Source organism: Portunus trituberculatus, chromosome 17, assembly GCF_017591435.1.
Source record: "Portunus trituberculatus isolate SZX2019 chromosome 17, ASM1759143v1, whole genome shotgun sequence".
NCBI classification, from domain to species: domain Eukaryota; kingdom Metazoa; phylum Arthropoda; class Malacostraca; order Decapoda; family Portunidae; genus Portunus; species Portunus trituberculatus.
In genome coordinates, this window is record NC_059271.1 from 25561170 (window position 1) to 25575374 (window position 14205).

Genomic DNA, 14205 nt, shown 5'->3' on the forward strand with positions numbered 1-14205 from the left:
TTGCTCTTCACAATTCTTAAACATGAGGCGCAAGGTTCAGTGCCGGGATGGTCGAGTCAGCCAGCGGTCTAGCTCTTTCCTCTCCTTGACAGCAATGGCTCAATGGGACCATGTCGCTGGACACGGTTCAGAAGATCGGATACTACGACTTCAAGTGCCAAATTGCGTTGTGGGCGTGGCAGAGGGTTATGCACGGACGCGCTCAGATAAACTTGTTATCTACTGACGTGGTGGTGTCGGAGGCGTTGATGCTAGAGCTGCGAGAGGATGGAAAACCTGGTTTTCCGACTCACTCGTACAATGGCACTCTGAGAGTTGATCAAGATGACAGGACGCTCTTCACCAGGTCAGTGGTGGTGACGGGGACGGTGCCAAGCAGCAATGCTCACAGATGGTGCCTTGGTGGATACGAATATTATTATGTTATAGTCAAATAAGATGGTGGAGATATACTGTGTGGAGAAAATCAGTTCCCTCAATATGAAGATTCTGTTGTGAGCTAAAAGAGTGGTGTGTGGCAGGCAGGAAGTGTGGCCAGTAGTTGGGGGAGCCCAGCTGCCGCCTTGGCAAGTGGTGATTCAGGGAGGCATCGGTGATGCTCTGCTCAACAGCTATCACTTTGCAAAGGTAACATCAAGACAATCACTGGTGTCCACCATTCACGGTCACCTTTGCATCAGAGACACACAAAATGCAGGTCAGTGTATTATATTTCGCTCACCGTCGCACCGTCACAGGGGTCACTGAGGACGCCCGTGGGCCAGCAGTATTCAGCAGACGGCGAGGCCCACACCGCGATAGTGGGGCAGGAGTCTGTGGAGGCAACGGTGATGTTTTCCGCTGCGCAGGACGCCCACGTACACTACCTCTTAGCCTGGGAGATGGACATGCAAACTCGCAACACAACTAATAGTACTACAAACTCCAAGTCTGTGGCCATATGTATATTTCTTTTCATAACCTGTAAATTTATAAGAGAACTTAAAACTTTTTACGTGTTAGACTCACCACTCTTGTCTTTCATCCTGTATATGTGTTTCTTATTTGTTGCAGGCAAGCGGCGAACAGTGGGGAGGAGACAGCGGTGGAGGAGGCTGCAATGAATACTGTGATGAGTCTAGAAAGTTACGGGAGACTTAAAACACCACCCACAGGGGAGCTGGAGCTCTCTCTGGACTGCAAAAAAAAGCTCCTTCCTCCTGCTGACGGAACTCTCCTCGCTATAAACAGGGTCGATACGGATGTAAGTGTTACTGCTTCGTTTTGCTTGAGGTTCTTAGAAGCTCATGCATTACTGATGAAATGAAGAGTTGTGATTTTCTTTATATCATTGACCTTATTGACATTTGACCCGAGAACAGATGACTGTCAGTACGCAGCTGATAGTATCATATAAGTCACCATGCATAACAAACATAGTTAGACAGGCATGATGACATCTGCAGGTCCGCCTGACACTGGTTGAGCAGCGGTGGGAGGTTGGCGGCACGCAAGGCAGTCTTAGCTGGACAGCGAACATGTACTCGCTCAAAGGGCGCACCTGGCTCACACAGGGACAACGCTCCATTGGACTAGTGTCGTTCGGGGCTGCTAAAAACCAGAGCCTGAAAAGCTCCCACATCCTGAGCGTAATGGACCCCGGTCAGGCTTGGGGACGCCTCGTCCTGGGGCTGGAAACTGAACACCTGGGTTCCTTTCCTCACAGCTTTCAGGTGTGTTGACATTAGATGAGCTGCATCCTTCAGGACAACCAGTTCTCAGTCACTCTGTAGCTTAATGGTGAACATAAATGACAAAGCTCAGTGTCAAGTAACGGTTCTTTTGATTAAGAACTGCACGCAAGAGTTGCTCCGTCATAATGTCAAAGTAAAGTATATCTTCCCCAGAGTTCAGCGGGCTTCAAACTGGCTGTGAAGAACGCTGAGGTGGGTCAGGCGCAGGCCCTCGTGCTCTGGACTCCTGCCGAGGCTGCTGTCAGTCTTGCCCTCACCACTTTCCTTGCAGCAATGCCCGGGGGAAACTTGTTTTTAAAGGTGAGAGAGAGAGAGAGAGAGAGAGTGTGTGTGTGCATGTGTGCGTGCGTGGGTGCGTGCGTGCGTGCGTGCTTGGGTACGTGCGTGTGTGTGTGTGTGTGTGTGTGTGTGTGTGTGTGTGTGTGTGTGTGTGTGTGTGTGTGTGTGTGTGTGTGTGTGTGTGTGTGTGTGTGTGTGTGTGTGTGTGTGTGTGTGTGTGTGTGTGTGTGTGTGTGTGTGTGTGTGTGTCTATTAGGTTAAATTTAAATCACGCCCCACACAAGACTTGACCACCTACTTGTCTGAGTGCAACATTTACACCAACGCGGAGCCCAGGGAGTGAAGTGATGATGGTGGCATGCACGTACAGATGTGGAGATCAGGATTCGAGGGGCACGCGGCCTGGGCACACGTGAAGGGCGGCGGGGGCGTTAAGTGGGACCGCGGGGGACGAGACCTGGAGGTGGCACTGAAATATGAACACCCCGGGGCAGCAATGCACGTCCTGGAAACCACTATATCCTTCAGCGTGTCCCAGGTGAGTACAGGTGGCCGAGTGGTGAACACTGGGGAATCTGGGCAATGGAGACACCGAGGGACGATAAGAAACCATGGCAGAAAAATTTAAGGTGAAATGGGAGTCTTATGTATATCCATTCCCTTAAATCCTGGCTCCAAGTTTTTCGTTTAGATAGTGTTGCGTATAATCGAAAACATTATCCAATCTAATAATACTTCTCTATGGGTACGAATTCTTCAACCATTTTTCATATTTATCTAAACAATTTCTATCCACTGTGACATAGTGCTTGCATGTTTGTTTGTTTTTTTCTTAATATGAACAACGTATGTTATACAAGTATCCCATAATAAGTTTTAAACATGTAATGTATCCCAATAACCTAATCACTCACATACAGCCCCTGTACCCACCCTTGACTCTGGTGCTGGCTACGAGGTTCAACCTGAACGGTGTCTATCATCTCGCTGTCAACGCGGATTGTCGTTCGGAGCAGGTAAGGGTGAGATCTATACTGCAATTAGTATCTATCAACGTGACGGACGACAAAACACTTAAACGGAACTTTTTATAGGAACATTACCTGGTGACGGCGGCCATGCAGCATCCTGGAGGCAGCAGTGGCCTGCGTCTTCTGGTGCGGAAGGTCGGCATCACTTATGGTTCCCTTCTGGCTTGTTTCTATGATGACTTCGCCATGCAGATTACCGGAACTTACACGTATGTGGGAATCCTCCTCTCAGCGATTATGAAAACACTTTCTGGAATTCAATTATCATTGGGTGATTTATTTTATGTTGTGGGGTCAGTGGCTTAGTTCTATAATACATAAAAAAAAAAGGTTAGCAGAATTGCCAGTCCGTGAAAGTAAAGGGCTGTAAGGATTATCTAAAATTGGATAAGAAATGTCACGTTAATAGCCTACATTGCCTATAGTACTGACATTTTTTAGCGTTCGGTTAGTGTCAAACAACGTGTTACAATGTGCTTCTTGGGTTATCCATACCACGAAGGGCACGGGACGCGGAGCAGGAGATGCTGACCACCGTCAAGACCTCGCTGCTGCCGGAGCCTAACGGCTACACCCTCAAGCTGGTGAAGAAGGTGCTCATGCAGAGTATCGAGCTGCTGGCCTTCCTCGCGCAGGGCGGCGCGCAACCAGACTGGGTCTACGCCTACAGGTAGAGAACAGATAACGAGCGAGTTGCCAAAAGTAAAGGAATCCAAATGGCTCTCATAATGGTCTCTCCTTGCCTCGTGTTTGTAGCGCTATCGGAATGTGTCTATTGCTGTCACAATATTCTCTCCTTGCTTGCTGTCGCAGAGTGGCGGGGCAGATCAAGAGGGACATCAAAGGGCGGCTGAGGACGATGGTGGCCGAGGATACCTTCACCCACCACATCCTGCAGACGCTAGTGGAGGAGTACAAGTTCTTCCAACTGCTCGTCAACAATCACTTCGATGAGGCACGTGCTGCACACACACACACACACACACGCCCGGTAGCTCAGTGGTTAGAGCGCTGGCTTCACAAGCCAGAGGACCGGGGTTCGATTCTCCGGCCGGGTGGAGATATTTGGGTGTGTCTCCTTTCACGTGTAGCCCCTGTTCACCTAGCAGTGAGTAGGTACGGGATGTAAATCGAGGAGTTGTGACCTTGTTGTCCCGGTGTGTGGTGTGTGCCTGGTCTCAGGCCTATCAGAAGATCGGAAATAATGAGCTCTGAGCTCGTTCCGTAGGGTAACGTCTGGCTGTCTCGTCAGAGACTGCAGCAGATCAAACAGTGAAACACACACACACACACACACACACACACACGTCATTAATTCACGTTTCATAGGTAACATGACTCAGTGATAAGACTTGAGGCAGTTTCATGAGCGTCGCTGGGGTCAGTCACCGGTTCTATTGGCAGTGAAGGAATGTGACTCAATAACACGACAAATGATGGCCAATACGTATAATCTTCCCTTTTCTACCGCCAGATGGAGCTGGAGATGAAGTTCTTGGAGTTCTGGCCTACAACGAAGGTTTCTGGCACGCTGCGGAAGGGGAAGGACACCCAGCTGTCCCTCACTGTCACCACGCCCACTCTCAAACACCTACTGGAAGGACGCATCTTGTTCAGTGAGACTCGCAGGCTGCATTTTGATGACACCATAATTTGCTTTCAACTTTGATAACGATATCTTAGTTTCATTTTTCCACGCTTTCCAAGAGTCTTCTGCTATCCCTCTCCACCGCCTTCTCGTAGTATTTGTAGTTACGCTTCAAGTACATCGTTTCATTACCTACTCTCTTCCTCTCGTTCTTCTTCTTTCAATAGCTGTCCTCCATGCCCTTCCAATAGTGTTTATATTCTCTTCTTGGACTTACTACCTCGTGAGTTGATGGCTCACTAATCCTTAAGGCATTGTCTGCGAAGAAATCTCCAAATCACAAATTCATGAATGGGCATTTCCAAACTAGTAGCGGTGATATCATGGGAGTATTCTCGTTTCTTTCTCTAATGAAGTTTTTCTCCTTTTATCCGCTCGTTCACCGCGGGTGGTGGGGCCAGGCAGTGGTGAGTGGCGGTCAGCCCACAGCGGATCCTTGGCGTACACACAGCGGGACAAAGGGGGACGCGTCGTGCCCTTCAAAGTGGAACTGGAAGCCAGCAGATGGAACAGCAACAAACAGAAGTACAATCTGTTATTCCAGTGTTCGCCTCCTCAGGTACCTCAGATTGGCCACAGAAAATTTTTCGTAACTTTTCCCTTCCCTTTTCCTCAATTAGAGATTGACACCATGTACGAAACTCCTATAGTTTTTTTTTTCTTTTTTTGTTTACTTCTGCATCTTCTTTCCTTTGGTGACTTTTTGTTTTTGTAGTTATGCCGCAATTCCATTCTCTCATCTCACTCTCTGTCTTCTCGATCTTCTAATGATAATGAATATTGCAGTACGCTCAAATCAAAATATACCGATTGATTATCCTGAAGTTCGTGTATCAAAGTCCATATATACACAGACGCACATAGCCAAGGAGCTGCCATTCGCGTCTGACCTGGAAGACATGCGGTATCCCTTAGAGCAGTCCCGCCGAGCTTCAGCTATCACCAGCTTCCAGGCCACACTGGAGGTGACGCGGGATCCCACCTACAACCAGTACAGTGAGTCGCCTCGCCTTGATTGCTTTCACTCGCAAGTATTCAAATTTCCTATCACACCTCTAAAGTGCTTTTTACTGCTGAACGATGTATGGATCTCTTCTGTGAAATAAATGAATTAAAAATTTTGTGTATCGCCTCAATTCATGACGTCTATTAAATTTTGACTATAGTGGAAGCTAATGGAATTTAAAGAGCAATTTCTTGTTTCTAGTAATAATCTAAGAAGAATCCTACATTATTAATATTGAAAAGAACATGAAAACCTAACTTATCATTTTCGATATCACTGAAAATAGTCTTACATAGAGTCTGCGTTTCTAATAATAGTTTAACAAGGATTCCATTTTGCAAATATGAAAAACACACATAAACACACCTGACTCATCATTTCTGCAAGCTTTGAAAATAATAAAAAAAAATGGTCTAAAACGTTTGTCTCTTCCGTTGCAGAGATGACGTGGGAGACAGAAGAGACAGTGAGCTACACCAAGGTGGTGGTGGCCAGAAATCCCCACGGCGGCAATGGCCTCGTGCAGTACCGGCGCCACGTGAAAAGCATCCCCAAATCTGAGATCGAGTACCTGCTAGAGGGGAACTACCGCCGCGTGGCCAATGAAGTCATGTTCTCCTGCACCCTTGACCAGTCCTCCATCGGCAGGGTACGTGATGTGGCTACACACACACACACACACACGCCCGGTAGGTCAGTGGTTAGAGCGCTGGCTTCACAAGCCAGAGGACCGGGGTTCGATTCCCCGGCCGGGTGGAGATATTTGGGTGTGTCTCCTTTCACGTGTAGCCGCTGTTCACCTAGCAGTGAGTAGGTACAGGATGTAAATCGAGGAGTTGTGACCTTGTTGTCCCGGTGTGTGGTGTGTGCCTGGTCTCAGACCTATCCGAAGATCGGAAATAATGAGCTCTGAGCTCGTTCCGTAGGGTAACGTCTGGTTGTCTTGTCAGAGACTGCAGCAGATCAAAGTGAAAAACAGAAACAAACACTCTTCGCTACAGAGACTGCTACGTATAATCTTGGTACCTACAGCTTCCCTTGTTTTCTAATGTTCTTATGCACTACACCTCCTCCATCTGTCTCTAGCCACGTGCCATCAACTTCTTACACTCCGAGGGGGAGGGCTACACGGAGCTGCTCCTTGACCTGTTCGCGGAGGAAAGTGACCAGGTGATCCTTGTCATCATGAACCTCCCTGAGCACTTCAGATTTAGAATTGGACAGGTAAGGAGGTCCGACATCATCCGTTTTGGGAAATTGGTCGAAAATAAACATACGGTGGTGTTTAAAATGCCAAAAGTTGTTATTTTATGTGTTAGGGGCAATTGTCTAGGGCAACAAAAGGAGTGAAAAACGAAAGACCCACTGAGGTGTTAGTCTCTAAAGATCAAAAAGGATAATCTGAAATCGGAGGATAAGTGTCTTGAAGTTTTCCTCTTGAAAGACTGAAAGACATATGATTGGAAGACATATAAAGGGCCAGGCATATTTTCAGAGTTTACCAGAAAAAATAAGATGAATAATAGAGAGAAACTGATAAAACATTGCAAGTTCTCAGATACTATTTGCATTGTTTGGCAGTACGGGAACACCTTCCTGCTCCTGGGGTACCAAAGCGACATAGATGATGAAGGAGCCATCATTTATAAAGTACAGGTGAGAAGTCTAATACATATCTGTTATGATGATGTGAGGTAACCAAGGTGTGTGCGAGAGTCTGTAATGGTGACACGCCTACAGGTGCAGAACTCCGGGCGCACGGTGGAAGTATGGAGCGGAAATGAAGAGGAGGACACCAAGACGTGCATGGTGGCCGGGGTGATGCTGGAGACTCCCACGCTGGCGCCCACACACAACATGCTCAAGCTGTGCCCCGGGAATACCCCTTATGTGATGGTGCAGGCGCTGGGTGTAGGTAGGTACTGACACATATACATACAACTTGATTTCGCTGATCTAACACCTTGCCATTATTCGCCGGGATAATCGTACCTTACAAGTGCGTTTGTCTGTCGAGAACTGAAGAACAAGTGAGTATGAAACAAGCCCACATTCTCAAACGTTTTAGCTTCTTATCCCCAATATTTCAACTGGCATTCGTGGAAATCATTGGTATTTACAAGTGTCCCGATAATTATAACAAAAGATTCCGCATCATCAAAAGCACATTACGAGAATCCAACCAATCATCTCTGACATTACACATAGTTTATGGACATAAGCACCGCGCGCGCGCACACACACACACACACACACACACACACACACACACACACACACACACACACACACACACACACACACACACACACACACACACACACACACACACACACACACACACACACACACACACACACACACACACACACACACACACACACACACTGGTATTACATTTCTTCTTCCCTTGCCGCAGAGAAACACGAGGGTCCCTATCTGAAGGTGGGGCAGATTTCAGGTCCCGGGGGTCTGGGTCTACAGGTGGGCACTGGAAGACTGCGACCACTGGACACTCCTCCGGCTCTCACTCTCACGGCCAATGTTCAGAAGGAGGTGCTGGAAGTGCTCACTGACTGGCAGGTGCCGTCACTCTCGCGCTTGGAGGTGGGCGGCACAGAAACATTTATGTTCCTCTGAACTAATCTTTTCCTCATGAAGACATACCGCTTATTTTACATACCTATTTCAAGCAGTCTTCACAAAACAATGCACCTGGTACAAACTGTCAACAAAAATCTAACCGAATTTAGTTACGTATACGCATATATATATATATATATATATATATATATATATATATATATATATATATATATATATATATATATATATATATATATATATATATATATATATATATATATATCAGCTATTTGTTCACCATCAGTCACTAAAGTTACGAGTAAATATGGAAGTTCATTTGGGCAGTTTGGACTATAAGACACCTTCCTTCCCTCAGGCAGAGTTTGCTTCTCGAGGGACCTCCATGGTAGGAGCGTTCAGGGACTTCGGCTATCCTACAGTAGTGATTGAGGGCGGCCTTTATATCACCCCGCTCGTCAGCGACACAGAAGACCTTCTCCAACAGGCGTTAAACTTTACCCGCTCCACTTCTGTACAATTGTAAGTTCTCACCGTAACGAACTACTTAATTCATAGTCGTGCATATGGTCCCCTAACCACAATTAACCACGATTACCATGACCAATATCTTCATGTGATAATGAGATGCTCTGTGAAGAGAAACAGAATGTCTCAATTCGTTTCTTCGGCTGCAGATGGACGAAGTTGGTGGGCAATGTCTTCAGTAAGGATGGAGACGTGTTTCATGAGATGGGCAGAGCCGTGGTGCGACACGCTGAGTCTGTAGTGGATACCTGTGTGGTGGCTGCGCACTCTGTCTTTACCAAACTGAAAGGCTCGGCAGAAAACGTAGCCACGAGCACAGTCACTTTGCTGCGGAACGCTACTACAGGCGCGATAAATACATTCAGTAAGTCACTTGCTCTCTAGCAGCCATAACGCGCTGGGTAGGCTTATCGCGTCACGCAAAGTCTATTACGATCTACAAGCGCTACACAAGCTACACTTATAAGGTGTGCCAGTTTTTATATCCCACCTTCATTCCGGAGTGAGACAGACATTAGATGGTTGCAATAAACGTTAATACTTGTGTAAAACTTTGGGTTTAAAAAGAATCAGAAAGCAGTGCGCAGTGACATGCACGATGTTGCAGATGCAGCCGAGCAGCGAGTGTTGAGGGCAGTGAACGGTGTGACGGCCAGGCTGCATCACCACCTGGGGCCGCCCCTCACTCAGGTGCGCGCCACCCTGACAGCCCTCAGCTATAACGATGACCAAGTGAGTATCTTCTCTCCCTTAACTGAGGTCATTGTTATCAGTGATGCGGAGAGTTCTGCTCACTCACTAGTACATGTACGTTCGTACGTAAGAAGAGCCCTTACCTGTGTGCCCACAGAGCCTGTACGCCCTGGTGTCGAGGGTCATGGGCGGCTTGCGGAGGAGGATTGGGCGACGTGAAGGCATGAGGGGCTATGTGACCGACCAGCTGCTCACCAGGGCGGAGAAAGTGAGTCTTCAGTAGGTACTGAAGAACAATGGACAATACCAAGTCATCAGTTATTGCACTACCAGATATGTTCATCAACTTTGTTATTCCTACATTAATCAGTGTCAGATCCACTGATAAGATGTCCTACCTTTCTTCAGTGATGGTGATAATGTGTTCTCTGATATACTGCAGATAGTGGTCGAGAACGCCTACTGGGACGGGCTGCGGGACACGGGCAGTACACTCCTCCGGCACTTGCAGAATGTGACAACCATTAGCATTGTGATGCCGCACCAGACAGCGCTGATGATCAGGGTTAGAAAAAAAAAAAAAAAAAAAACATGCAGTGAGATTTAACACATTCAGATTTCTATAAAATGAAATGACATTATGATGATAATGTGAGCGATGTTTTCTTTGGTCGGAGCATAGGTAGCGATGCCTAACCGCATGAAGAGGGATCTGGAGGAGGCGATCCACTGGTTGGTGAATAAAGAGGGGCCACGGCTACTGGTGGAGGCCGAGGGATTGACGAAGGCTTACTGGGCGCGAACACGGTACCTCCTTACCTGGCCCGTGTACGGTAATTCCTCCCGGAGTGTGTATGCTATCCATCTTAAGCTTTCCAATCAAACATTAGTTTCTAGACAGAAAGCTTTAATACTTGTGATGGTGTCCCATTGTGTTTGCAGGAGAGGCGATGGTGTTCGGATGGGATCAAGGCATCACCTGGGACGGCCGCCAAGTGACCCCTCTCCTGACCGACGCTTGCCGTCACCTGCTGGTGCTGCTGACTCACGCCGCCACGCCCACCGCCATCACGCTGCACGTAGAGGACCTGGACAGTCGCCCTCGGGAGGTGCTCACCTTCTTCAGCGGCAACAACGTCGTCACTCTAGACTCGTTGCTCAAGGTGTGTTCGCTGCTTAAGGTGACGAAAGGTTCATTTGGAAAACATCAGTCTTGAAAAATAATAAAGTCCGTGTTCATGGTATAGGCGAAACTAAAAGACCAGAAGCTGATTGAAATGGAGGGAGTAAACCATGTGACCAAGAATTCAAAAGTCCTAGAAATTATCTTGAGACGACGATAGTAATGATTCCAACGTTGAAGGTGATATTCTTCTGTTCTCTAGGTCAGGAACTCGAGCCCTAGCTAAGGAATCTCACGGCTAAAAATATGCTCTACATCATTAAATTTTTCACTGTTTCTGTGAATGAACCAAGGGAAACATTACACAACAGCGTACTCAAATCATTCTTCCAAACATTAACAGATGACCTACAATGGCAAGCACATCCGTCAGCCGCTACTGGAGACGGGGGATCTCACGCTACGGTGGTCAAGGAATGATGCCTCCGTGACCTCCACCGTGGGCTTGAGTCTCGAGTGCCAGCTGGACCAGCCACTGTGCCGTCTAGTGGTCAGCGATCAGCACTTCGCGGCTACTGTCGGTCTTCTCGGCGTCTTCGACTATGACAACAGCTCAGACTACATGACGAGCCGCTGGGAAATGGTCAGAGTGAATAGATTTTCCAATAAATTTTTAGGATATTGGAAGCAACTGCTTTCATGCTACTCAAAAAAAAAATCATGGAGATAAAAAAAGCTTTGTTCTCCTGAAATTTTAATTAGACATTTCGAGTTGCGTAAGAAATAAGAGGAGCTACAGAATGTCACGTTTACCTTGCCAGCCCGCGACGGAGGAGGAGTGGGTGCAGAGCTGGCGAGTGGGCACGCCAGGACAGTGCGCCTCGCAGCTGCCGGAGTCACACATCTCACCGCCACACGGACATCACTGCACTGACCTTTTCCAGAGTTCCAGCTCCCCCTACAGGCAAGTCCTCGTCCTCTTATGGTATCCTTCATTCCGTGTCTTCAATCACTTATAGGCAGACATGTACCTATTGTATTGAAAGCGATCACATAATATTTCTCATTAGAAATTTTTAGTACACTCTCTTCAGAAGATACAAGTGTTCTGTTTTTCTTCCATATTTCATATCAAGTTTCATATATATATTTTTTTCATTTTCCTCTTCTTAATTGTTAGAACAGAATGATAATTACAGCTTTATCCTTGTGTTCTTTTCTTGTCTTCGTGCATTTTAACTTTGTTCCTGTTCTTCGGTGGTGGAATCTTGAGTGTTACTAACGAGTCAGCAGGTACGCAGGTGGTGTTTCCGTAGCGTGCCTCCCTCGCCCTACCTTCAGACGTGCCAGGCGGGGTGGGAGTGCGCCTCCCAACAAGCCTTTCTCCAGGCCTGCAGGCGCCACTACCACGAACTCACGCCCAATCTCACATGCAGTAGGTTTCCCTTGTCTCTACGTCATTCATATGTTAGACTTTTCTCTTTCCATCCAAGACTTCTTCATTTAATCAATCAATGGCTTTTCTATATCCATGCATTTGTTTTATTAATTGCACTTGTTATTTCTATGCCTTTATTATCAACTAGTAGCCTTTCAGTGGCGTTAATCTCTCTGACAATCATGTGAATTTTTCAAGCTTGCCAAAAGTTCTCGATTATTTTAATGTCCTCATAGGTTCGTGTTTGCTGGAGGAGACGAGGGAGGAAGGTACGGAAGGACTGAGGAGAGAGGTGGTCATCATTACGGACTTCGAGTGCTGGAATGACCCGCAGGACCTCATCACGGCTCTCTCCAGGAACACAAAGAGGTGAGAGCCACGCAAGGCACAGATAAGACTGGTGAGGAACTGATCTTTCTGAAGTCCATCCACCGCCCCCTTCCCACACACGCACACAAAGCGCCGCCCAGCCACATTCTCCTCACGTACGAAACACAAACGCAGAACACTCCAGCTTTCTCTTATCCTTTCAACCAACAGACCCAACAAGGTGATGATCCGTTACATTGGCCGAGGACCGCCGTCAGAGGGACCCTTTCAGAACGTGGCCGAGACTGTGGTGGACAACGGGGCACTACCTATTGAAACAATCCTCAACTCGGCCCTCTTTGATTTCTCCGAGCGGGCGCTGAAGACCATCGTTTTATTCGACTGCCAACATCCTCGCTGCGAAGTCTCAGTGAGAATTGCGCTCTTGTCTGAAGCGTATCTGAAGTAGCTTTCTATAATTTGTCCACCTGTTTTTAATGTTGACTGATTCGACAGATGAGGGAATGAATGATGGAGTGAGAGGTGAAGATGAAATACACACACACACACACACACACACACACACACACACACACACACACACACACCTAGGTACTTTCTCCACTCTCTGCAGTGCTCCGTGACAAAAATACTCTTTTCCAGTGTGTATAAATAACATCTCACGCGTTAGTTTTGGCAGCTGGTCTATAAGGTTTCACATCAAGACGGCAGTAGTGCATAAACTCTAACTTTCCTGTCACCCACTTTACACAAACGCAAATTTGACAAGAGGCGACACGAGAACGATAATCAACTAACCTTTGACTGTCTGAATGAATGAGTTTACGAAATATAGCTACGTCTTTTAGATAATTCCTTTAATGGATTCTGTGAAGCTAGCTAAATGCCATGGCTTGTGTGACCTCTCCTGACCTTCCCTCCTGCCAGAGCGCGGCGTCCCAGACTGTCAAGGCGAGAGAGACGCTGCTGTCTCTCGGTGTCCAGCTGCACGTCATCACCATGGACGCCCTCACCATCATGGGCCGACAGTCGCTTTCCCGAAGGGCAGCACGGCAACTCATCGGTAAGAGGTCAACAGGATTAAAACCGGGAGCAGGAACTGTGTGGGGGGGCGTGCAAGGGGAGGAATGGACGGATAACCTGGGCTTTTATTGTAAGCGTCTTCCAAAGCAGGTTCGAGAGACAGGTTTTCTCGTAAATGTTCTCACTTTAGTCTTATGTGTGTTCGCAAGGAATAATCTCAAGGGTTGCTGTCCTCCACGTTGCATTCTCTCCATCACTGTCCTATCGGTGGCAGGTCACACTGTCCTCTCTGCACTGTTCCTCTTCCTCGTTTCTGTGTTGTTGTGTATTTTTCTTTCATGAGTAAGAATAAGTTCAAAGCTCATTGAGGTACCATCACGAAGCATCAATCTCCTCTAAACTACTATCGCCTCTCATGAGTGTGTTCTTGTTATGAATTTCCACCAGTCATGCTTTTTAACAGACTGATAAACCATTAGCCTTTTTTTGGAGAACATATGCAATATTCATGTTAAATTAAATCGCCCCAAAATGAAGGAAATCTCAAAGATCAAATTGAGTTAGGAAAAACAGCTTGTAGGTGAATTTATCATTTTTCTGCAAGTCGTAAATTGCTGCGAGAACAAATGACGAACCGGCATACACATTCTCATCCAAATATCAAGTTCATTCACGAACGACATTTTGTGAGTATGTGACTTTATATGTTCTATCCACTTGTTTATTCATTTATCTTATTTCATTTCATTTTATCCATTTTCAAGAGGAA

General features: G+C 46.9%; 1 protein-coding gene and 1 long non-coding RNA gene across 5 annotated transcripts in view; one reads left to right on the forward strand and one right to left on the reverse strand.

The window, feature by feature from the left end:
- Window positions 1-14205, forward strand: part of LOC123504800 — a 31641-nt gene that overhangs the window by 14524 nt on the left and 2912 nt on the right. For 3 of the 4 annotated variants that reach the window (XM_045255631.1, XM_045255632.1, XM_045255633.1), the window contains 32 exons: window positions 93-346; window positions 522-627; window positions 738-928; window positions 1054-1243; window positions 1446-1712; window positions 1887-2033; window positions 2383-2550; window positions 2933-3028; window positions 3107-3252; window positions 3546-3713; window positions 3857-3998; window positions 4518-4659; window positions 5093-5250; window positions 5546-5687; window positions 6138-6346; window positions 6784-6921; window positions 7279-7353; window positions 7438-7612; window positions 8117-8304; window positions 8660-8823; window positions 8979-9193; window positions 9437-9561; window positions 9680-9790; window positions 9965-10087; window positions 10205-10355; window positions 10465-10685; window positions 11049-11288; window positions 11467-11609; window positions 11947-12080; window positions 12320-12452; window positions 12624-12822; window positions 13341-13476. In XM_045255631.1, the coding sequence (XP_045111566.1) occupies window positions 93-346; window positions 522-627; window positions 738-928; window positions 1054-1243; window positions 1446-1712; window positions 1887-2033; window positions 2383-2550; window positions 2933-3028; window positions 3107-3252; window positions 3546-3713; window positions 3857-3998; window positions 4518-4659; window positions 5093-5250; window positions 5546-5687; window positions 6138-6346; window positions 6784-6921; window positions 7279-7353; window positions 7438-7612; window positions 8117-8304; window positions 8660-8823; window positions 8979-9193; window positions 9437-9561; window positions 9680-9790; window positions 9965-10087; window positions 10205-10355; window positions 10465-10685; window positions 11049-11288; window positions 11467-11609; window positions 11947-12080; window positions 12320-12452; window positions 12624-12822; window positions 13341-13476 (5197 nt within the window). Of the gene's footprint in view, window positions 1-92; window positions 347-521; window positions 628-737; window positions 929-1053; window positions 1244-1445; window positions 1713-1886; window positions 2034-2382; window positions 2551-2932; window positions 3029-3106; window positions 3253-3545; window positions 3714-3856; window positions 3999-4517; window positions 4660-5092; window positions 5251-5545; window positions 5688-6137; window positions 6347-6783; window positions 6922-7278; window positions 7354-7437; window positions 7613-8116; window positions 8305-8659; window positions 8824-8978; window positions 9194-9436; window positions 9562-9679; window positions 9791-9964; window positions 10088-10204; window positions 10356-10464; window positions 10686-11048; window positions 11289-11466; window positions 11610-11938; window positions 12081-12319; window positions 12453-12623; window positions 12823-13340; window positions 13477-14205 lie in introns of those variants that run through there. The other variant, XR_006674949.1, reaches the window with a different exon arrangement.
- Window positions 2459-10057, reverse strand: LOC123504804. The gene is made up of 4 exons (XR_006674956.1): window positions 9921-10057; window positions 9666-9808; window positions 3116-3293; window positions 2459-2587 (listed from the first exon to the last, which is right to left on the reverse strand). It is a non-coding gene; the product is annotated as an uncharacterized LOC123504804 (long non-coding RNA).